The sequence below is a fragment of the Phoxinus phoxinus genome (genome assembly GCF_949152265.1).
Source record: "Phoxinus phoxinus genome assembly, chromosome: 14".
In the NCBI taxonomy this organism is placed as follows: Eukaryota; Metazoa; Chordata; class Actinopteri; order Cypriniformes; family Leuciscidae; genus Phoxinus; species Phoxinus phoxinus.
Window position 1 is genome coordinate 4,033,289 of NC_136889.1, and position 25,085 is coordinate 4,058,373.

The 25,085-nt window shown below is 36.5% G+C and overlaps 2 protein-coding genes across 10 annotated transcripts in view; one reads left to right on the forward strand and one right to left on the reverse strand.

Annotated features, from left to right (window-relative positions):
* The window catches only part of tmem63ba (transmembrane protein 63Ba), a 33,492-nt gene extending 31,942 nt beyond the window's left edge, over positions 1-1,550 (reverse strand). For 3 of the 4 annotated variants that reach the window (XM_079635613.1, XM_079635610.1, XM_079635611.1), the window contains exon 1: positions 1,113-1,378. The gene's annotated coding sequence lies outside the window, so the exon portion shown is untranslated. Of the gene's footprint in view, positions 1-1,112 lie in introns of all 4 variants that reach the window. The other variant, XM_079635612.1, reaches the window with a different exon arrangement.
* The window catches only part of ate1 (arginyltransferase 1), a 102,453-nt gene that overhangs the window by 17,742 nt on the left and 59,626 nt on the right, over positions 1-25,085 (forward strand). For 2 of the 6 annotated variants that reach the window (XM_079635615.1, XM_079635616.1), the window contains exons 1-6: positions 3,923-4,055; positions 9,556-9,619; positions 10,225-10,287; positions 10,809-10,924; positions 12,612-12,797; positions 20,703-20,911. In XM_079635615.1, coding sequence (XP_079491741.1) covers positions 3,956-4,055; positions 9,556-9,619; positions 10,225-10,287; positions 10,809-10,924; positions 12,612-12,797; positions 20,703-20,911 — 738 coding nt within the window. In that variant the 5' untranslated portion in view covers positions 3,923-3,955. The other 4 variants (XM_079635620.1, XM_079635619.1, XM_079635618.1 and 1 more) reach the window with 4 other exon arrangements.

Genomic DNA, 25,085 nt, shown 5'->3' on the forward strand with positions numbered 1-25,085 from the left:
ATGCAAACGCAAGGATCAACCAACTGCTGCTCCAACAGATCCGAGTGATTTGCCACAGGATAATCAAACTTGGCAGGCTGAAAGTTTTGTAGTTTTAACATCACAAAATCATTGGGATACCAATAACAACTAGTTAATAAACTCAAGGGACATGAAACATGAAAGTCAAACTAACTAATTAGTGCACCAAACAAACAATAAACCACATAATCGTGTTCCTCATATAACTACAAAATCATATTCTAATCTCTAGACCAGCGGGTTTCAATCTATACATGCAACAGAACGTATGATTATCCTTGTGCAAGGGACACCAATACAAAACAATTTAAACGCAGCTTTAACTTTGTGTATAAAGAAAGACCCAATGTATACTGTAAATTTGTTATTTGTTTTACTAGCCTATGTATTAAGTAAAAATACTTTCTTCTCACTATCGTCCTGTCCTGTTAAATGTATTACTTGTTTAAATCAATTAATTGCAATTATATTATGTTTATTGTAATATTTGTAAGGATATTTACTTAGTTCATTTCTATAGTTTCATTTAATTATAAAATATATAAATGTTTATCTTTCATACAGCACTAGTCATATTATCAGATGGATCAGAATATGTGTCACTGGAGTAACTTACATCATAATCTGGTATGATACTGGTGAGGATTGACACTAATCATCAGATTAGCTATGCTACATATCACCCAACTCAAAAATAACCACACTATTATTTTTATCTATTTACATTAAACAGACTTTTAGAAAAACAGTTGATGAGGCTAATCAATCCATGCCATAATATAACGTCAACATGTTAGCTATAGACTGGTTGTCAGTGAGACCACTATATTTAGTCATTAAAGATAAATGACAGTGAATTATGTACTGATCTACCTTAAGAATAATTACTAATAAAGTTAAATACTTGTACTGTTAGCTACAGCTAATGTGCCTAGCCGAACTGTTAGCCACTTTGTTGTGATTTCTCACCAACTGGTTTAAATGATTTAACACGGGTATAGGTTTACTTCTACTAAAACTAAGCATCACAATGGTCAGACTGACAATACTCAAACTATTTAGTTCAGGTGGTAGAAGTTAAGTTAACTCACCTGGCCGGAGTGGTCAAAGCCAAAGTAGCTCTCGGTTAGCTACTGCTGTAATATCCCAAAATAACCGCAATAGTATCGAAATTCCAGTTCAGGATTTCCTCGGAAAGGTTTAATAGTGTTCGGAAAAATAAAATGCTGAGGATTAGGCCATTTTTTCCAGTTAGTGTCTCATCTACGACACTGACACACAACAAGCCCTAGCATGGCTATAATGGATCGGGCCGGTGACGATGTATGTGCGGCGGTTGATAGGCAACCCACGAACTGTTTCCCAGCTGGGGCGTCGTCCATGATCGGGTCTTTTCGGATTTTTTCGGTCACATTCGACTCCGCTTCGAGTTCTGTTGCGGACGTTCGGTTGGTTCTCGTTTTTAGTCGGATTTGCTCGGGATTGTTCGGTTACATTCGTTCTTTTTAAATGGCGTTGTGGTTGTCACTGTCTGTTGTCACCTGGCTGGTGGCAGTTGTTACGCACAAAATATACCACAAAAATGGTTTGGAATTTATTGTTAAAGTTATAAATACTGAAAGAAACGTCTCTTTCAACACGTATTCAATGCATTTTTTTATTTATTTAAAGAACTTCATGATTAAGATTAACTTCTGATTATGTTCAACATTGCTAAAGCATTAACCACAAAACAATAAATTCCAAGAAAAAATATTGTAGAACATTACAATAAATAACAAAAAATAAGGATTAAAATAAGATCAAAATTAAAATCTTTTAAAAAGGCTTTTAAAGGGATAGTTCACCAAACATATAAAAATGTTGTCATTACTCATTAACCCTCAAATAGTTCCAAACCTGTATAAGTTACACAAAAGAAGATATTTTCAAGAATGTTAATAACCAGACAGTTGCTGGTTCCCTTTGACTTCCATTGTAGGAAAAATATACTATGGAAGTCAACGTCGACTGTCTGCTTTTACCAAGATTCTTCAAAATATCTTCTTTTGTGTTCAACAGAAGAAAGAAATTCATACAGGTTTGGAACAACTTGAGGGTGAGTAAATTATGACAAAATGTATGGGTGAACTATCCCTGCTTAAATAAACAATATTTAATTATGAATAAAGTAGTTATACTTTCCACAACAGGGAATGTACTGCCATCTAGTGGCTGGGTATGTAAACGTTTCAATCCTTCGAACATGTTATTATTTCAGCAGGGCAGCTGTCGTATCTTGGCGTTTCCCGTTCTTTATTAATATTTCGTTTTTATTTAGATACATTTGGTTTAATTTATAACACACAAAAGTGAACCAAACTTCACATTAGCTTACATGTAGCCTGATATTTTGAAATGCACCATCACCGGCTGCACATAAACAAATAACCGTTGTTTTACAGTATACATTTCTATTACTACAGACTCAAAAGTTGTGCATGGCACATACTTTAAAGGATCCCTTGGGAAATGTACACCATAGTGGAGCTCAAAGGAGTCAAGTGTGGATATCGCTGTGGCTACTGTAGGAATGGAGGAGGTAAAGTGTCATACGGTAAGTGAAGTTTGCATGGTTTTGGATAAGGGAAGGCTACATAAACACGGATAAAATATTTGCACAAAACAAACACATTATTACAACACACAATAACCTTCACACTTTCGTGTACAGTGCAGTGTACAGTTTTTGTGGAAATTAACAAAGCAATTGCACCATTTTGTAAGGTAAGCAGCTTTCAAAGCGATCGGGGTTTTTTTTTTTTTTTGTTAAATAATACATATTTTATTGCTTCCTTCCTTGCCTGTGGGGCTTTTATACCACTACAGGAAATGTGCGGTGAATCTGTGCTGTGGTTCCAGGTCAAAAAGCGCTCGAATCCTACTATGGTGAATGTTTTGTTCTGGTTTGACGTTATTTGCTTTATGGCAAGCCGATTTCACCTTCATTCATTCCCAGGATATTCTTGATATCAACAATAGAATTTCCAGTAGTAAAAATGTGAATTATTGATGTCAACAATGACATAATCACTCGCAGAAATACGAATTCTTCACATTAAGAATACATTTCAACTAGTAAAAACTGTAATAATTATTGATATCTGTATTTGTATTTCAATAGTTTAATGTCACCGTAGGCTGCCATTCAAATTCTATTGTTGATCATTGATTTCTTAGTAAAAATTATAATTTTATACATCAATACTTTGTTAAATGTCTGTTCTTGATATCAACAATTGAATTTGAATTTAACTAGATAAAATAGCATACAATTCAGGGGCGTAATTTGTGGGGGGGTTGGGGGGGAGATAACCCCCCCAATATTTAAATCTATGCATTACAACCCCCCCACAACCCCCCCAATATTTATACCATGATCACATGAAAACCCCCCCAATGTTCAAACCAAATCTACGCCCTTGATACAATTACAGATATCAAGAATTATAGTTTTTACTTAAATTTAATTCCTCAATATCAAGAATTTGTATTTCTGCGAGTGATGTCATTGTTGATATCAAGAATTTACCTTTTTTACTAGTGGTACTTTTTTTAAATTCCTGATATCAAAAAATGTCATTGTTACTAGTAGAAATATAATCCCTGATATCAAGAATTAGCATGTTAACTAGTGAAAATTGAATTGTTGCTATTCATATCCTGGGAATTAATAAAAGTGTAAACGGCTTGCCATAGTTTGCTTGCCTTTTTGGGACGTCCAGTCACGTAACCTCATTAATATGAATAATTGCTCACATACTAACGGCGTTTTTTTCAGAAAATCAGACCAATCAGACAGCGCGCTGGACGAACGTCATGCAGCGTAATTAATATTCATGAGCCTGTCCTTACCAATAGTAGGGTTCGTTAATCGTACAGGGCGAGCGTGGAAATGGCAGCGGGTGGATCGTACAGTATAGTGGAGTATTTTGGGGGAGATGACGGCTATCGCTGCGGTTACTGTAAACATGAAAAAGGCAATTTCTCACACGGTGAGTGGGCATTAATCTGTTACTAATGTTTTTTGGTCAATATATCAGTGAATCGACAGAACGGTTGAGGGAAGCCGGGTTTGACCACTCTGTTGACTAGCGATGACTGTTTCATGAACTGATTAGCATGGTTTGTCAAATGTTTAAACACTTTATTAATATTATAGTTTTGATTATATAGTTCCAAATGAGTTGCTTCATTGTCAAGTCAATTATAAACAGTATGATGGTCTCATCATTGTTTGTTGTGGTGGATAGTAAAGACCTTGTCAGCTGTCAGCCAAATGTTCTCTGCCATTGACATGTCAGTTTTAAAGTGTATTTTTAAAAACAGAGAAGATGGAAATAATTTCCTGATGTGTGGGAATAGCACAGGCCTGTGTTTATCTTTGTCCACCCCTGTCTGGACCTTAAAGTGATTTACTCCTATGTGCCATTCTTTTTTTTGCAATACGTTTTACAGTTCAGATCTTTACAAAAAGAGTTTATCTTGGATATTAACTGTTTATTCATATTCATCTTATAATAACGTTACTTTATGGCAGGGGGTTTCAGTCTTTTAGATGTCACAGATTATAAATGAGGGCCCCTAAAACCTGAAAGTCATCTATATATTTATCTAGTATCTAGATCTCTACTAGTTTAAAGACCCAATTTATACTGTGAAAAATATAAAAAATATGTATGAAATTTTATTTGGAAAATATTTAGTTTCTATTAAGTTACATTATTAGGTTTTCTTTTCATTATAGTATTTACTAATTTTAAGACAATTTATATTTCTTTTCATCTTGATTTTAAATATTAAAAGCACTTTCTTTTACTGCAGTTAGAGATCGAAGTCTGCTCTCAATTTTAGAAAATGTATCAGTTTTTATAGTTCATCCCATCATTCTGGTCCAAAATGGTCCTGGGAATTGCCAAATATTGATGGCCAATGGTTTATTATATTTACTGCATGATCTGACAGTTTTTTGTACTACAGCCTACAGCTATATATTTTTTGATTTACCTTTATGATGATGATGTTGACAAATGGTGCTAAACGTGGTGAAGGAAGCAGATCAACAAGGATTGTGAGGAAGCTGTGTGTGTTGTGATAGTGGTAGTAATAGTGGAGCTAAAGATAATCTGATCCTAATCTGCTACATAATGTGGATATTATCCTAAGCAACATGCTTTATTACCTAGGCTCTGCGTAATGGCGAATGCCTCAGTAATTCTTGATATCTTTCACTGATTTATAGGCCGTAATCACACTTTTCAGTCTAGCCATGCGGGAGAATAGAGTTGATTGCTTTCACTTTCAAGCATTTGAAAGTGAAAGTAAGTTCCCGAACCTTTCAAAGTCAACATGAAATTCTGTTTGCTACACATTTTACTTTTAAGATGTGATGCATTTCCTATTGAAACTGGATATTCAATGAGAAATAATGTTGGACTGGACTCTAATTTAGTAATTGCAAATTCATTTGGGAAAATTGGTTGTTACCAGAATGGAGCTGAGGCGTTGAAATATACAAGAGGGCTTGATGATGTCAGTTGAAAAGTAAAACAACTTTCAGAAGTGGAGAAAGTTAATATAAAACTATGAAGATTAACTTTTTTTGAGTAATGTGCGTCATGCACAATGTTAGTCCAAGATAATGCATTAGTCAGACTCAGTTTTGGTTTCATCTTGACTTTTCAGTTCCATTTTATCTCTTATTTGGAAGTTGTACAGCACACAACTTTTCTTTGCAAAGTAAGTATACTATATCAATTAACATACAGGTGAAACTCGAATAATTTGAATATCGTGCAAAAGTTAATTTATTTCAGTAATTCAACTTAAAAGGTGAAACTAATATATTATATAGACTCATTACATGCAAAGTGAGATATTTCAAGCCTTTATTTGTTATAATTTTGATGATTATGGCTTTCAGCTTGAAAACTTTTCACAATATTCAAATTTTTGAATTTGGGGTTTTCATAAGCTGTAAGCCATAGTCATCAAAATTATAACAAATAAAGGCTTGAAATATCTCACTTTGCATGTAATGAGTCTATATAATATATTAGTTTCACCTTTTAAGTTGAATTCATGAACTTTTGCACGATATTCTAATTTTTCGAGTTTCACCTGTAAATATCAGCACTAGTACAAATGCAGGAACAGCGGGTGCTGCATGATCTGAACGATCTAGAGGTGAATGACTTGTCATAAACTTTTGACTTTATAACTCTCTATCAAATTTATGCAATGAGATTGCATCATACCATGCTAATGCTTAACCCAAAGGTGACATTATGTGCCATGACACAATGCCTGAACCTAGGGCTGTTAAACGATTAATTGCGATTAATCGCATCCAAAATAAAAGTTTGTGTTTATATAATAAATGTGTGTATACTGTGTATAATTATTTTGTATATATAAATTTATATATTTAAGAAAAATGTGTTATTTATAAAATATTTTATTAGAATATATAAATTAGCCTATATATAAATCTATATACAAGCATGTGTGTGTGTACTTATAAAATTATACACAGTACACACACCCATTTATTATGTAAACACAAACGTTTATTTTGGATGCGATTAATCACGATCAATCGTTTAACAGCCCCACCTGAACCCCTTGTGTTGTGAGTGTAAGAAAACACAAGTTCAGAGTAGTTTGCTTTTAATTGATTTACTGTTGTGTGGTGCAGTCTGGGCCTGAACTGTTTGGCAGTGATTTTTTTTTAATGTGTAGCCTAGATCATACATTGAGTTTGAAATGATTACTCGGCTTGTCAATCTTTTCAGGGCTTGTTACTGCCTGTTTATCTGCCTCAAACCGAATTAGTGGCTATTGTGTTGTGTTCTGAAAACCTCACCCGTATGGGTCATAGATGAATGGATAAGTCAGGTAAAAACAAACCTCTTGTCTCTGTTGTTGCGGTGATCTGACTGATGTTGCTTCTTAATGGGTCTTTCTGGACTGTGTCGTGTTCTGTGCTATTGAATTGTTTGTTTGTGCTCTGAAAACATTCGGCCTGACCCGTAGACCTCAACAATGAGTGCCTGCTTTTCCTGGCCTTATATTTTGTTAAATTTACATTAGTTTTTTTTAGGGATTCCCCCGTAGTGTTTTAACTTGAGCCAGCTCCAAAATCAGTCCCAATTCCCAACATTAACTAGCCTGGGTTTCCCCATACTGCCTTTGCGCAGCGCGATTTTATTCACGCTGAAAGGCAGTCTGGATACCATGGACTAGATTTGGCCTCATCTAGGGAACCAATCACAGAACGGGGAGGGAGCAGCAAGACGATGACGACATCTATGCGACACAACTAAGCAGTTTGTTTATATCCATATATACCTTCGACCCTCATGTTTATCTTGCACAAACGGCAATAGTCGCTGAACGTCATTGTTTACACAAAAATATCTTACCCATCGTCTTCTTCCTTGTCTAACTTCTGTCGCTCTACATACGTCATCTGGTATAATGGAAACGATTGGCTATGAGCTACGTACAGGCGCATTTGATAGACATTCTTAGCACCCAATAAACGGCGCCGGGCATTCGTAAACCACGCCTCAAATACGAGAAAATGCACATGTGGTTCCCAGACCCAAGTCTCAACGAGAATTGGGTCTGGCGTTAGCCAGGCTAAACATTAACATTTATTCAAATCAAATCAAAACAAAACAAAATGAGGAGAAAAAAAGACAAAGACAAGTTATTTATTTTCCTACCTTTCTCATATGAATAAATCATGCTCTTAAAAGGTGCTAGATTATGGAAAAGGTTAGCATGGCAAAAGTAATTGAAAACTGCAAAAATTAAATAACACAATACATCTGATGACGGTACTGATATCATGCATTGCTAATGAATGGTTCAGACTGTGTTATTCCTTAAATGCAATTTTATTTATGGAGATTCTAAACATGAATTTTACTAGCAATAAATCAACTCATTGTACACTGACGTTCTTCTTAGAGACAGAGCGTATTTAGGCCACGCCCACACCCAGGGGGAAAACAATCCAACCGTCTCCATTGACTTTGCATTGCGAGAGGCTGCCTCCTTGTCATTTCTTGCTTCTAACTAAAGACAGAAAAATGCCTAAAAGCTGCTGTGTGACAAAGTGTACAGCAAACAAGCTAAGAAACCCAGAAATACGTTTTTATAAGCTGTCGACCCCAAAAAACGAGTGTTTAAGGACTTACAAGGGGATCAGGCAGTTGAGACAGAGCGTAACGTGTCTCATTACTCTGAGAACTAACGTACGCCCGCTGGAGGAGGACGTAATCGGCAACACAGGATAGCTTATCTTACAGAAATATAATATATAAAACTGACATTTGGATATTTGACTCACCAGTGACCAAATGTTGAACTTACTGCACACGTAACTGTATTTTTAGTGCATACTGAGTGTCAGGATCCCACTATTTAACCATTCGTTCCAGCCTGTGTCCACTTTTAAGTCCTTAAACACTCGTTTTTTGGGGTCGACAGCTTATAAAAACGTATTTCTGTGTTTCTTAGCTTGTTTGCTGTACACTTTGTCACACAGCAGCTTTTAGGCATTTTTCTGTCTTTAGTTAGAAGCAAGAAATGACAAGGAGGCAGCCTCTCGCAATGCAAAGTCAATGGAGACGGTTGGATTGTTTTCCCCCCGGTGGGCGTGGTCTTCAGATTATGACGCGTTACGCTCTGTCTCTATTGGCAGATTAAAGGAGCATTAACACCCCCTTGTTTCAGTCCCAAAATCTACCAACAATAATCAGTAATTTCCGTTTAGAATTTTTAGCTTCGATTAAATATTATGTGAAATATGTTCTAGCTTATGTCACATCAGACATCCTGCCCTCTTGTTATTGATATTGGTATTACCATTTCCCATTGACAAATGTATATTGTTGTATTCACTCTAAAAAATGCTGGGTTGTTTCAACCCAACTTTGGGTCAAATATGGACAAACGTAACGTTGGGTTACATTTTTAAATTACTTTTTTAATCCAACGTTTGGGTTTGTCCATATTTTACCCTAAGTTGGGTTAAAACATCCTAGCATTTTTTAGAATGTTGCAATCATTTTTAGTTGTGGTGGATATGTGTCTTTGTTGGTATTGTGTGGGTTTTAATCTTTTGTTTTTAGTCCACAAAATAGTTTATATTCTCCTCAGTGTTTATATTGATTGAATTATAGCTTAATCTAGATAAAGAGACATCTTAACCCCACAGCCAAAAAAACTGAAAGAATTCTCAAAGCTTTGAGGACAGATGTCCTATACGTGTCCCTGTGTGGGAGCTTAATTCTCCATGACGTCAAAGGAAACTTTTTCCCTTCCTGAACTGTGTGTCCATTTGAGGCTCACTGTGTCTCAGAACACACAGCTATAAGGATCAGATGCCCTCCTGTTCTCACGTTCATGCATGTCTTTATTAAAGAGGTTTAACTTGATAAGTTTGTGTTGTATATGATCTAAATGTTGTTGTTCTCTCTCTAGGCATGTGGTCCCATACTATGACAGTGCAGGACTACCAAGATCTCATCGACAGAGGCTGGAGAAGGTCCTGATATCTCCTATTGTCTGACCTCTGAACTGTTCAATTCTAATAATGAGAGTTTCATAATTCAATCTTCTGACTCGACTTTAAACATGTGCTGCATGATTAGGATTTCTTGCATAATGTCTTAGCAGGAAACACTTTTACTCATTAACAGGATGCAGTAGTCTGGGCAGTTTAATGAGCTTAACACTGACAGATTCAGAGATACTCCCTGAGCTCAGTCTCACAGACTTCTTTGAACAAGTCAAATGGGTTTTCTTGAAGAAAATGGTTCAATTCAACATTTCAATGTGGATATATGTGTGAAAAAACAGTGTACATTTATTAATTTTGAGTTACAAACATGGATCACAAGTAGAGTCAGCAATATTCATAGTAAGCAATACTAAGCAAAGGTTTAGTAAATAAAATAAAATATGGTAATTTATTTAAAATGTATGCTTATTTTAAGTAAATTATTATTTATTAAAATAACTGCATTTTTAACAACTTTTTTTTTTAATATATATAATTGGTTTAATGAATAATCATTGGGTTATTGATGTATGGCTACATTTTATTATATTTAAATCAAATTTGTTCTTTTCCTGTTTGTTTTTTCTTAGAAGTGGCAAATATGTTTACAAGCCAATTATGAATAAGACTTGCTGCCCACAGTACACCATCAGGTAAAAGATTGCTTGTGTATATAGGATACTTTGTGATAAATTAAAATTAATATCTTATAGTTAAATGTGACTATTGAGTGATCTTCTTAAATGTGTATGAAGGTGCGGTCACACTACACTTTTCATTCCTTTAACTTCCATTCTTACGCATGCAAATGCATCAGACCGTAAAACACAAAGCTCATGCAAAGTTTAGCATTTCTCTGCGTCCAAAGTTTGGTGAACTCTAACGTGAAGACGTGTGACCAGTAAAAGAACGATATTTGTCCAGTAAAGTTAGGCTAAGTAGATAGTATATTTTGAATGTATTAATATTTGTTCATGTATAAGTCATTTTTATAAAGTCATATCACGACTATTGCAGTGTCTGAAAAAATATCGCATGCTCAAAGTCTAGTGTGGCCGTGGCTTAATTTGCTGGAAACAATTTGTGTGTTTGGTGTTTCTTTATACATTATTATGTTGATTGAATGAGGCATTTATATAGAACTTTACTAGTTGTTGTACTTCCTGTTTGGCAGGTGCCATGCCTTGAACTTCCATCCGTCGAAGACTCACAAAAAGACCTTGAAGAGAGTGAACAAGTTTCTCTCCAAAGGAGAGATGCCAGTAGAACGGTGCGATGAGGGACATGAAGGTGAGCGGGCGAGCGAGTGCCTCTTCTAGATTATTTGGCTGCTGGTGGTGATCAGTCATGATCCACAACTTGGTATCATGAAGCTGGATGCGAAGTTAGATGTTTATTTGATCCGTGTTTTGTTAAATAACTTGAAAACCTCTTCATTATATCCTAACATGAAAATAACATGAGGGTGTGATGCCACAAATCGAAGAGGCCAATTTAAACACATCATTTACTTTTTAATTTGCGGGCTTGCTCATAAATTATAGCCTTTTGATTAGATTCGGTATTTATATTTAGTGATGAAATGATTATAATTTTTTTCAAATTACAGAAACCACCATTTCAACATTGAAAACAGATTCAAAATGAACACGAGAATATTTAATAATTTATGATATGATAACATCTACCTGCTGTACATATGCATTATATTTATAATGAAACATGTTAATATATGAGAAATGCCACTTAATGAATTGTGAAGATTTCCATTTCTGAGTGACACAAACATTTGGAATATAAAATGGACAGTTTGAAATGATTCACAACAAGTTTAAATCAATTTTTTTTATTAAAATGTCTCTTATTTTCTCAATGTTGTTTCATTTACATTGGCACAAAGTCATATCTGAATATATCCGACTCGATATATAGCCCAATCATAAGAGTTGCATCCCCAAGGCTGTGTTTTCTACAGGTATAGCCTCTGTTTCTCATATCTTGTGGTCTGGTCTGATTTAATATGCCATCCCAGGTGTTTTAGAAGAAATCAAAAGTCGTCTAAAGCCCTTCTCTTCCATACTTCAGAGGACAGTGGCTATAGCTGCAGGAAAAACCCAGTCGTTTTTGTCAGGTGCGCTTTGTGCTGTAGGCCAGACATTAACCAGACTCCTCTCCTGTCACCTAGGCATCGTGTGTTATTATCCCTGCCATATTTTGCTCTTTTCTTTTCTTTTTCTACATGTTTTGTGTTTCTTGTGCTCAATTTGTTTGTGTGGTGTTGGGCATGACACGTTTTCTTAGTATTTATGAACTAAAATAAGTACAAGATCCATTTCATACCATTTAGACACAAATTTATAGCTTGTTTGAGGGTGTTTAATAATTGTACGTTAGTTCACCCAAAAATGAAAAATTCTGTCATTATTTACTCACCCTCATGTCATTTCAAACCTGTAAGAGTTTTGTTCATCATCTGAACACAAATGAAGATCTTTTTGATGAAATCTGAGAGCTTTCTGTCCCTCCGTTGACAGCTATGCAACTGACACTTTCAAGCCACAGAAAGGTAGTAAAAACATAATTAAAGTAATCCATGTGGCTCCAGTAGTTTAATCTCAATTTTATGATGAATGAAGATGATGAATAAAAAGTCTTACGGGTTTGAAACGACATGAGGATGAGTAATTAATGACAGAATTGTAATTTTTGGGTGAAATATCCCTTTAATGCACCCATTCCCAATTGTGGTTTTCTTTTCAAATGATTTGGGCTACGCTTCCCAAAAGTATTGTGAGCGTTAGTAAATCGTAGAGTCCTTTGGTGCAGTTGGTTTACAACTTCGGCTCACAATGCTTTTGGGAAACGTGGCCCTGCATAATTTGATAGTTAAGAAGTGTGATTTGAGTGAATCCCTGTAGTAGACGGCATCACATTACCCATGATGGTCATCTTAAATTGAAATGTGTTGATTCTTTAGGAGAGCCCATGAACTCTGTGCATGAAGAAGGTGTGCGACCCCCTCCTGAAGATCCACTGAAAATAGATCACAGTGAAATACAAGACATCACCACCAGCCTAGACACCGAGTCCTCCGACTCAACGCCCAGAGAAGACGCAGCTCCTGCTCCAGCAGAGAAAACCTCAAATGTTACGGCCAAGCCAGGTCAGTCTACACACTCATTTAGAGTCTCAAATAACAGTTACAGTTCTTGGTTCTTTTCGTCCAAACTAGCGATTGATTGATTGTTTCAGTCAGCCAGCAAGTGATTCAGGCTTATAAAATATTTTTTAACCATTTCATTAAAAAGAATGGGTTAATTTATCCTTGAATTGGTCTTACACTGGTCTTGCTGAATGTTTGCTGTTGAGTGCAACCAGTGAGGACTTTGCAGTAGAAAGATGTGATGTCTTTATAGTGTCTTTGTATAATCATGTCATTTCCAATCACATTCAATTCACTAATATTTTTTTGTAGCGATAACTACAAAAACGAAAAATGAAAAAATCTACTACGTTGATTCAGAGACTTCAACAATTAAGGCAGTGGTTCTCAACCTTTTTGTCCTTGACAGTATTCGAAGGCCCAATCCCTTTTGTGTGTGGTTTTTTGTTGTTGTTATTTGTAGTTTACTGGATTTTTTGTTTTTGTTTTTGTTATTTTTGAAACTTGGCATTACTAGTAAAATACATATTCATTGTAAAATTGCTCACTGTGTTATAATATTTTATGAATTCACATTTTTAAAATTAGGCTTACACATACAGGTGAAACTCGAAAAATTTGAATATCGTGCAAAAGTTAATCATTAATTCTACTTAAAGGTGAAACTAATATATTATATAGACTCATTACATGCAAAGTGAGATATTTCAAGCCTTTATTTGTTATAATTTTGATGATTATGGCTTACAGCTTATGAAAACCCCAAATTCAAAATTAGAATAATGTGAAAAGGTTTTCATAAGCTGTAAGCCATAATCATCAAAATGATAACAAATAAAGGCTTGAAATATCTCACTTTGCATGTAATGAGTCTATATAATATATTAGTTTCACCTTAAGTTGAATTACTAAAATAAATGCTTTTGCACGTTATTTAAATTTTTCGAGTTTCAACTGTATATCCACATTTTTCAAGACCATCGGAACCATGGTTCTTCAAAGAGAGAACAAAAAAACTAAACAAAAAAACAGCTGTTAATGGGACTGATGCTTAATGCTTTTGTCTTATCCTAAATCAGTTTAAGTCATTTTGAGGCCTTCTAGTGGGCACCGGCTCCCTGGTTGGGAACCACTGCATCAAGGGAACCTAATGTTATTTAAAATCATCTGGGCCCAAAAATAAAACCAGTTCTGAATAAGAACCTGTTGTAAATTCCCCACTGGACTAGTAAGTAAGGATAAGTGTCTGATAAATGACTACTTGCCTTACATTTATTTACATTTACATTTATTCATTTAGCAGACGCTTTTATCCAAAGCGACTTACAAATGAGAAATTAAACAATTAAATTAGCAGTAAGACAACAGTATGTAAGTGCTATGACCCTTCACAGTACAATCCAACACAATTTTTTTTTTTTTTTTTAAGTTAGAATAGAGAAGAAAGTGTTAGTATTACTGGATCAAGTGCTGCCGAAAAAGATACGTCTTCAGCAGTTTCTTGCTGGAGACTCAGCAGCTCTGGCTGAGTTAGGCAGATCATTCCACCAGCAGGGAACAGTCATGGTAAAGGTCCGAGAAAGAGATTTTGTGCCTCTTTGAGATGGCACCACAAGACGCCGCTCGCTTGCTGAGCGCACGTTTCTTGCCTCTAGAAACTTAGAATAACAAAACAAGGGATTCCACTGAGGATCAATAGAGGGCAGCATGTGTCCAGAAATAAATGTGGTGCCTCCCTTGCGATATAATTTTGTTTCTTCACTGCTAGTATTCATGCAAATGTCACTTCCTTTGTTAAACAATTTCACCATCTTATCCTTTAGTTAAATGTAAAAAATAAAATACAAAAAACCTTCTTTATCAGAAGTATCTACTTGCTTTCCTCCAAGGGTGAAGTGCTGTGAGCCAAAACGTATAATAAATTCCCTGTAGACTTGAGGCACGAGGACCACCATACATCTTTGAATATGAATTTTAAACAAATTAAAAGTCCCATTCATCTACAAGCCCCTGGAATGAGCACCCCCGCAGAACAGTCCGGAAATGGGAAGGATTTATAGAGGCTCCCAAAAAGGAGGAGAGAACTCTCGCTCTCTCCATCTCCAAACGGAAACCACCTGGTGACAAATTTATTGCTGCTTGCTTTATGACCATCTTTACGTCTGAGTTATGTCTGTTGTTAGCGTTGACACAGACGGAGCTAAATGACTGATTCCTCACAGGAGGTTAACGCTCCGGTTATAAACAACAGAATCTGTAAATGGTCTCTCTGGATATTTGAGCTGAATGTAGTGAAGCGAGTACATGTGAACAGCCTTAGAACTTCACTCGTAATTCATGTTAATGAGAACCTAAGAAAGAACAATTAAAACTAGACTTGTTGTGATCCAGTTTTTTTTTCAGGGTGTTTCTGAGCAGTTTCTAAGGTGTTGCTAGCTGTGTTTGAGGTGAATGCTACGGTGTTACTGAGTGGTTGCTCTAAAAGACCAGGAATGTGTATTATGAAAGTACATATTGATTTCATGCTGACTAAGTGGTTGAGCCTTGTGTGTTTTGGTGTTGACTGTGCCAGTAAAGGCTGGTCCAGGTAGTAAAAGTGTTTCTCTTCCCCACGCCCCACTGTTCTTCTTTCCATATGTTTTCCTCTCATAAAGGAGTGTGCCAGCTCTAATTCACCCGGCCCTGAGTCATCCCCGCACAGCAAATATACCTTACACTGTCCCCTCAGGGAGCCCGTGTAGTGTGTGTGTGTTTCTGCAGGAGTAGTACATACATCTGAAGGAATGTGTCTTTGAGTTGCTGCTGCATGTACATGAGTGTGTGCAACTGTGTATGTGTGTCCATGAGTCCTCAAGGAAAGGCAGTTCTGGACTTTTTACGAACTGTTAACTGCTAGAGAGGGAGAATGTGTCTTCCGCAGGAACGGATCTGTCAGAGTTTATCTCTCCCTTGCACACAACGGCCCGCTTGCAACGGCACGTGTTTATTGCTAAAGGTCTATCTGACCTCAGTACAATCCGGTCAGTGTTTTTATTCAAATGTGGTACTATTCAGTGTTATTTATTTATTCATCTTTAAAACTGTCTCAGCCAGAGTTAGATCTTGGTTCCTCCTTAGTCTTGATCTTAAAATCTTAAAGGATAACTCTCGCCAAAATGGAACCTAGGCTCTTTTTGTTAATCTACCCGAGTCAAACATTTGTGTAAAAACATAATTAGAATGGAAACAATACGTTATTTTTTCCGCCACTAGGGGTCGCTAACCTCTTACAATAACAAAGGCGTAGGTTTATGACGCCGTGACAAGCTGAATGATGGGACTTGCTGTCAAGCTGATGGATCTAATAATGTTAATGGATGAGTGAAAACATTCCAGGTATGAAGCAGGGCGCGATTGCTGATAATAGACAGATATCACACGCGAGTCCTGCGGATATAAAGGAAAAAGGATATTTAATTCTACCGAACTACCCGCAAGTGCTGAATTACTACTCACACTTCAGTTTATTTGACGAATTAAACTTGTGAGGTTACGCAGCGCTGTTTCACTTGGTCTAACGTTACACTATCACACTAAACTGCATTTGAGTGTGTTGAAAGTTACAATGTTATTCTATGTGTTAGTTCGTTTGCTATATGAAACTTGCAGCTTACTAGTAAGCTAGATCAACATTAGAATAACATACAGATCATATTCTAACATTTCATCATTTTGAGCTATATAACATTGATTAGTTTTATTTACATTTGCTCTCCTGTCTACTAAAGTATGTGCAAGAGCGGTGTCGCTGTCAAGTCGTGACTCGTGAAGCTCTGTCAAGTCCAAGTTTGTCACGGACGTGGAGCTCTCGGCATCTCAAACGCCACGCCGATATTGAGCCTCATTTTAGTTCTCCTCTTTTGTCCCAAAGTCTGCTTGCCATGGTCCATAATGTTTGAACTAAATAAGAACAGCGTGCCGCTACACGTTACGCACTACGCAGTTGTGCACGTCTGTCGCTATGGTTACGCCATGGCTATGGCAGTACGAGCGGAAACCGAGGATAGCACGGATATTGCGTCATTGACAGGCAACTTTTTTTCCGGGACGGGCCATTATTTAAAATTGGAATTTCTCTGAAATAAAAAAATCTTTGGAGACTTTGGGGATATTTTAAGTACACAATCCATACAGTGAATGCAAATATAATATGTTGTTTGGACAACAAACTTTTTTCAAGATATCTTCTTTTGTGTTCCACAGAAGAAAGTAAGTCAAATACATAATGTCAGAATTTTCTGGGTGAACTATCCCTTTAAGAAGATTTAAGAACATCCTTGCTTGCTGGAGATTGTAAGTCATTGTCTTTTTTTTTAAAAGCTGTTTTGGAATTAAATGTTTTGTGAAAAGTGCTGTACTAATATTATTAAGTGAGTTGAATTGCATTTACGTCATTAACATAACACTGTCGTAACCGGGCGGAAAGTGATAAAGTGACAAGCGATTAAAGCTATCTCTTCTATGTTGAACCTAAGCAGCTGTATTGCTTTCAAACCAATTGCGAATTGTCCTGGGGCCATGAACCCTGTCAGCCGTGTTGAGGGGTTTTCTTGGTGTGTGTGCTTAAGTAGTGTGATGATGAATTCATATAATACTCTACTGTATTATAACCAAACAGCACCACACCGGCTCCTATCCGCTCAGGATAGTTCAGTTAAACAGTGCAAGCAACAGAACGCAGGCTGTCTTCGTCCTGGATCCGGCCCAGCATCTGCTCTAGCTCTCGCTCATGTTTACTCTGGTTTGGAAGAAAGCCATTCAACATCTCTATCATCCCTGTGCCGTATTTACAGCCCTGGCCGGAAACATTCCCTCCTCTAAGTCAACTGGAGGTATTAACAGGAAAAGAGGGAAGAATGAATGTTAAGAAAGGGCTAATTGTCTCGATGACTCTGGCTCTTTGTCGGAGGAAGTCACAGAGCAGCGCTCGGAGGTCCTGAAGGAGGTCCCACGTCTCATGCGAAGCGTGTAAAGGCCAGATTTATTTGAGGAAAGTGTAAATAGTCTGTTATCAATGTGCTTTTTAAAGCCGGACCGAATTTGTGCTTTTTTTATTGCAAGTGTAACTAACAAGTTGTGTCCGGTTAATGCTGCACTTCTAAAGATAACTTCTAAAACAGTTTTTTTGTAGCCTAAAATTAAAGTGAATTATGAGTGAATCCATTGAAACTCATCCAGAACATGTCCAGGTCATATTTCACCACATTTTTGTTTACACACTTTCTATATCAATCTATCGATCGAGAGACGGGATTTCTTTTTTTGTATTGTGACATTATTTTAACATGAATTAAGCTTATTGATCTACTAGCTATATATCTATATATTTATATCTCTATAGACAATTAAGCACATTTTCTTGTTCTTTCTAAATAAAGGCAAAAAAATATATATATATATAATTTTTTATTATCATAAATGGTGAAAAAAGCTGTGCTGCTTCATATTTTCGTTGAATCGTTTCCCCCCCATAATTTCTTGATAAATAGAAAGTTCAAAAGAACAGCATTTATTTGCAATAGAAATCCTTCGTAACATTATTAATGTCTTTACTGTCACTTTGGATCGGTTTAATGCATCTTTACTGAAAAAAAATTACTTTGTGACTTTCATCATGTCTTGTGGCCTTGATGCAGCAATGCAGTATATAATTCCTTATTTTAATGAATTTTTATTTGATTTATACGCTTCTGACAGGTTTTGTGAGATGCAATCTCTCTCTCTCTCTCTCTCTCTCTCTCTCACACACTCTCTCTCACACACACACACACACACACACACACACACACACACACACACACACACACACACACACACACACACACACACACACACACACACACACACACACACACACACACACACATACACACACACACAGCGGGTTGAAAGGGTTTGATGGCAGGCTGACACTCGTCGACGGCTGGCACAGGGACAGGCAGGAAATGGCCCTGCTTTCCTTATTGCTCCAAACAGGATGCCGGCGTGTAAACTGTTGACATGGGATGCCGGGAGCACTCCGCGGGACTGGCGTCGGTCCAGAGAGATTGAGGGGGGGCTCGAGAGAAAGAGAGGGAGTGAGCAGGTTATTGTACTGTATACACAGATATATACAGTCAAAGATTAATACACATTATCACACATAAACTGTTTTAGATTGCTCAGTCCAACAAATGGTTCTTGACCAGTAGAGCAGGATGTGAACCATTTCATTTACACTTTTTATGCCAAATATGTGCGTCTGTTTTTATAATTGCCAGTTAATCAGCGTAGAGTCGCCTAGAGCCATGTCTAGAGACCAGAGTATCACAGAGACTTTGGCAAATGCGTTGTAATCCCCTGCCAAGCATCCTAGTATCAAATGAGCAACTTTTGCGCCAGCAAACAACTCTTAAATTATCCTCGGAAATGTAATTATAGCTAGAAATGCTTCAGAATATGAACATTTTTAGGTGGTTGACCGTTGTCAGAGATAAACTGCACAGCAAGTTAATGACTGGAGTGTTATCTTAGCATTATACCATTACTGTACACCATAAAGCTCAGTCTCTAATCTTTTCTCAGTAGTAAATGGATGGCTGAGTGCCAGGGCTGCTGTTGCACACTCACTCTGAAACAGTAACTGATGCAATGACCCTGTCCCCCCCCCCCTTTCCTGACCAGCCCTGCCTGTCATTCTCGATCTGGGATTACCACCTCCTTCAGTTTCCTTTAGGGAAAATGAACAACCATATTGACACTTTCATTTAAACGTGCAAACAATCCTCGCAAAAGCAGCGGGTCTCAGCAAACTGAGCCCGTGTTGTTTTACCGCTGCGATGATGTCAGAGGAGCGCAAATGACTTCCATCTAAACGGGAGGACTTTACTAATGCAAACTGGACGACTCATTGGAGCGCACACATCGTGCTCGTAACTCGTTCAAAGGATCACACACTCCTACGGTTAGCGAACATGCCCGCGAGCCACTAATGGAAACATGCTCTCACTCACATCCAGCAAAACGGCTCCAAATGTGGGATGTGCTCAAGACCTGTTATTGATTATACCTCTCCTGTAGTCTTCGCCCCTCTACCAGATATCACCAGCAACATGCCGCACAGTTTATGTGGTAGTCGGTAAATGGAGGCTTAGGTTTGTTTCATTGGGGATCTCGGCCCTCAGGTTTTTAGACTCCTGCTGCTGGTTTTCCTCTGCTCTTTTTGGAGATGTCAAGTTTTCCACTGCGCAGAACTATTTATTTGACATATTTTAGACACAGGGTGTGCCTCTGCCTGTGGGCATACGTTCTTAAAAATTACACGTGCCACATGTAGCTAACCAAGTCAACATGAAATCAAAATGGCCCCTGTTACTTCACGTGCACAATTCATCAGTACACATTTTTCTAAATGTAAAAAAAAGAAAAAAAGATGAATTACCTAAGTTGAATAACTTGTAAAAACACCAACTTGACACCATTCAATAAATTAATAATGGATGAAATCAGTTCTCCACCTTTAATTTGCTCCTCAGAAACATGTCACATTATAAAACTAAAAAGCAAATGCAGTATCATGTTCATTTTAAAGGGGTAATGACATGGTTTATTTTATTATTTTAATATGTTCCTTGAGGTTCTCTTATAATGTTAAGTTGGACAAAAAAAGCACAAAAACCCCCAAATATAGTTAGAACCTTTTCAACATTGATAGTAAATGTTTCTTGAGCAGAAAATCATCATATTAGAATGATTTCTGAAGGATCATGTGACACTGAAGACTGGAGTAATGATGCTGAAAGTTCAATGCAATAATGCTCGGCCTGTCATTAAGACAGTTAATCAACGTGAAAATATCTTCAATCATGGTTGTCTTCTTAATTCTAGGTAAGGGAGCCGACCCCAACAGGCCTCTGTGTCGGAAAGCTAAGGACATTAGGAAAGAGAAACGACTTCAAAAGGAGCAACTGAAGCAGCAAGAAACGGTTTCTTCTTCTCCAAGTCCAGCCCCATCAAAATCTTCATCTAATCAGCCCAAATCATTGGAGGAATTCATTACAGAGTACTTGCCCAATGACCCGCTGCACCGTTTAGAGGTAAGTCATGAACTTTGCTTGTATGTAATACTACTTTGAGGTCAAGTAACTAAACTGGCCAAAGCAGGAGAAGATGGACCTATAAAAATGGACCCTGCACCAATCTCAAAACTGCAGCTATCTCACATAGTGGTTTCCCAGTATCCTGGGTAAATATTCCCGGGCCATTCTCTTCACAAACAATCCTCTCCTGCTTTTGCTGCGATTGCTTGGGTGAAGTCAGCATGGGTAAACAGCCAGTGTTTTTGCGTTCTAAGCAAGTTTGTATGAAAGGCCATCTCATACCCCAAACGTCATTGTCCCTGGAGACGGCACTGGGGCGATTCATCCCTCAATTAGCTTGTTGACTGGATTGATTTGATTGACTTCAATATGTCATTCAATTATCTTAAGTGGATAGCAGTCAATGTCACTGTCATCTGAACAAGGTTAGTGGTTCACTTTAGAAACAATACATGATCAAATCCTCTGCATTTGCAGACTAAAGGCAAACTGAACTCCTATTTTTTTATCATTATGAACTTTCTCATGCAAACAAACAATTTGTGCATTTATTTATTCAACAATGTAATGTGCGTGTCAGACCCTTGTGTTGAAATATAAACCGTCAGAGTGTAGTTTGAAGCTGGTCTAGCTCCTTATGTCCTTGAAGTCTGTTTGTTACCACTTATCTCTCTGGCACATAATGAAAAACGAATGCTATTAAAGCAGTGCGTGGAGTATCACACGTTTCCTTTCCAGACGTCACTTTATCTCTTGTGAAATAGGGCTCATTTCTGTAAATCTCAGTTGTGGGGTCATTAAGCCCTCGGAGAAGGACCCAGCCTAATGAGATGTTTACTTCCAACCAATCAGACGTGCATTTTATCATACACACTACAATCTAAGTGAAGCCGGGAAAAGATTACTTTAGGAAGCCTTGGCACATTTTACTTCCAGCCTTAAGGCCATTGCACACTGAGTCCGAAATTTTCGTATGCGTTTTTTCGTATTCGTGATTCGGTGGCTCTGACCATTCAAACACCATTCAAACTGCTTGTTATGGATGCGAAAAACGCAGAAAATCAAACCCGTTTCGATTTTTTTTAATGACAGGCAGTTTGCAAGCGTGATTGACATAACGTGAGGTCGTATTTATTTTTTAACGTGCGAAAATTTTGGATGCGAATTTCGGACTCAGTGTGCAATGGCCTTTACCTTGGGCTTTTGATGCTGTTATTATGGGAATGTTCTGGGTTCAATACATGTTGAATAGTTTTCCCAAAAATGAAAAATGAAGAGCTCTTTTCTTTCTTCTGTGACATGTAAAAGGGGATGCGAGCAATGTTTTTTTCTTCTTCCATACAATGGTTTTTAAATGCCATTCTTCAAAAGGTTTTAAATCTCCAAAACAAGACTAAATACAACAAGTACTTCAAATCTTCTGAAGTAATTTAAGTCAGTATTGACTGAAACTCACTTTGCATCTACTTTCATAGTATGGAAAAAGACTGGATGGACATTTTGTCTAAAATTCTCTCCTTGTGTTTTTTGTAAAGAATAAAAGAATACAACAAGGATGCATTAAATTGATCTAAATGTACATTTAGGCATTTATAATGTTACAAAAAAATTAGAATCTAAATAAAATATGAAGCAGCATAACGGTTTTCAACATTGATAATAATCAGAAATGTTTCTTGAGCAGCAAATCATCATATTAGGATGATTTCTGAAGGATCATGTGACACTGAAGACTGGAGTGATGATGCTAAAAAAATTCAGCTTTGATCACAGGAATAAATTACACTTAAAAATATATCACTGTTTGTACAATAAAAAAAGAAAAATTCACAATATTACTGTTTTTACTGTGCATAAGGCACTTTAAAAACAAATCATACTTAAAACTTAAATGGTAGTGAATATTTGAAACTATATATATTTTAAATTTGCATTTTCCGTTTACTTCTATTGTAAGTCAAAAGATTTTCTGTTGAAATCATTATTGTTCCACAAATGCTTTCACTCTAGTTTAACTTGTACTGAACCCAGAAAGTTGCTTTAAATAGTATAGGTGCCTGTGTCTTCTCAAGATTAATTATGATTGAATATGGTTATCAAAATCCCCCAAGTACTCCTGCAGAGGGCAGTAAAGGTACATCATAACTTTTCAAACTTTTCAAATCCCCGTTTGTGAAGCCATTGCTTCTGCCCTCTTTCACCTCCCATATAATTTGAAATCTCTGAGCTGTTTTGACAGCTCTGCGCTCTCTTTGTCTTGGTTACTCCTTACACACTTCATCAAATATCCACATCTCAAGAGAATTGCCCAGCAGATTAAAAGTTTCTACTTATGTTTATCTGAAACAAAAGTCGCAAATATCTTCATTAACTTGGCCAAGCAATAATAAGAGATATGCATTGAGGGCCAAATAAAATAAAACTGAATCTAAATCCCCCAGTCATGCTCTTCTGGGGAACTTGTGAACCATAAGCACCTCGTCCAATGAAAATGTCTCAGTGAGAGGTCCTTTAATTAGGAACAGCTTTGCCAGTCAATTAAATGTTTTTTCGGGAGGATTGGATTTCGATTTGCCGCCTCAATTCTGAGGCCAGTTTGTCCTTGTGCAAACACTGATGATCCTGTTAGATGTCAAGCTCAGTTTTACTAATCAAACATAACATCTGATCCCACACAGTTAAACGTTTAAACTCATGTTAGACTTTTACACACTTGCACAGCAAGCTGAATGAGGCTTAGTCTCACTTTGTCTTCAGACTGTCGCAGAATGACTGGTCTGTCATGTCATTTAATGATTGTGATCTGCATATGCATATTTTAATTATTCCCCCTCATGTCGTTCCAGTCCCGTATGAGAATCAGTTATGTTTGGTATTATTAACCTGCTGTAAAGCATCTTGACGTGCCTGTATTTAAACCTGTATTGTACTACTTTAAATCACCCGTTCATTTATATTTATAGCTACTGGTTGGATTAAGTTTTTAATTTATATCATAAGCTAAAGTATCGGTCATTGTTATAGCTTTTCATAATTTCCTGTGGTTTCTAATGTGATAATGAAAGCCAGTTCAACTGTGCCTAGAAATTCAGGACATTTCCTTTGTAACCGTATATAAGGAGACACTTTGAGACTGATTCACTGCAGGTCTGTGTTTAATCATTAGTGCAGGAAGTCATGTGTTCTCGTCTTCTCTACAGTTTGCATTACTTGGAGGACCAGGAAGTGGTTCTTTATCAATGAACAGGTTTCTGGACACAGTAATGTTCTTCTAAAATCTGTTGAGAAAATGCATAACTAACTGCATTATATGCACTTGATTATTCTAAATTGTATTTATTGGGTAAATCATATTTAATATTTTGGGTCATATATTATTATAAGTTCATAATTTGTTAATGCAAATAAATGTTTTTCATTTTAATTTTAGGTTGAAATGTGACCTGTATATATGCTTTCACGAGTCACCCTTTCATATAATCTATAATCTTTTCTGGCTGAACTCATGCTGAATATCACCCAAACAAACAAAGGCTGTAATATGATGAATATGTGTCTCTTTCATGTTTATTTTTTATTTTATTTTATTTTTTTTACATTTTCCTGTTTTCTTCATTTGTTGGGGCGTAAGCATAAGGACCACTGATTTGCCGGTGTATGAGTCAATCTCATTCAAATTATAGAATATATTTGCCACATTTCTTTAAAATCACAATTTTTTCCCCTCCAAATTCTCATTTCTATGCAGCTGGATAATTGTACTTTTATTTATTAATATTTTTTTATTTTTTTATCAGATTTCCATTACAGTAATAGTCTTTTTTTCTTTTTTCTTTTTTTTTTTAATTAATGCATTTTTTTATCTACTTTAAATGCACTACTACTAATTTATTATTTTTATACAATGTTTTTTTTTGCAGTTACATATGAGATGTGGGTGTTAATGGTTTTCAATATAATGTCATAAAAATTGTCACAATGCAAAAATATTAGCTTTGTTTATTTACTTTTATGACAGATATGTTTTCATATTTCTTTATTATTTTTCCTTTTTAGTAAATATTTGAAGTGCTTCATTAGAATCACCCTTGTGCTATAAAGAAAACAGCATGTACAACTTTTTTTATTCTGTTAAAAGATGTTCCATGCTCACTGTACTATTACTTGGCTT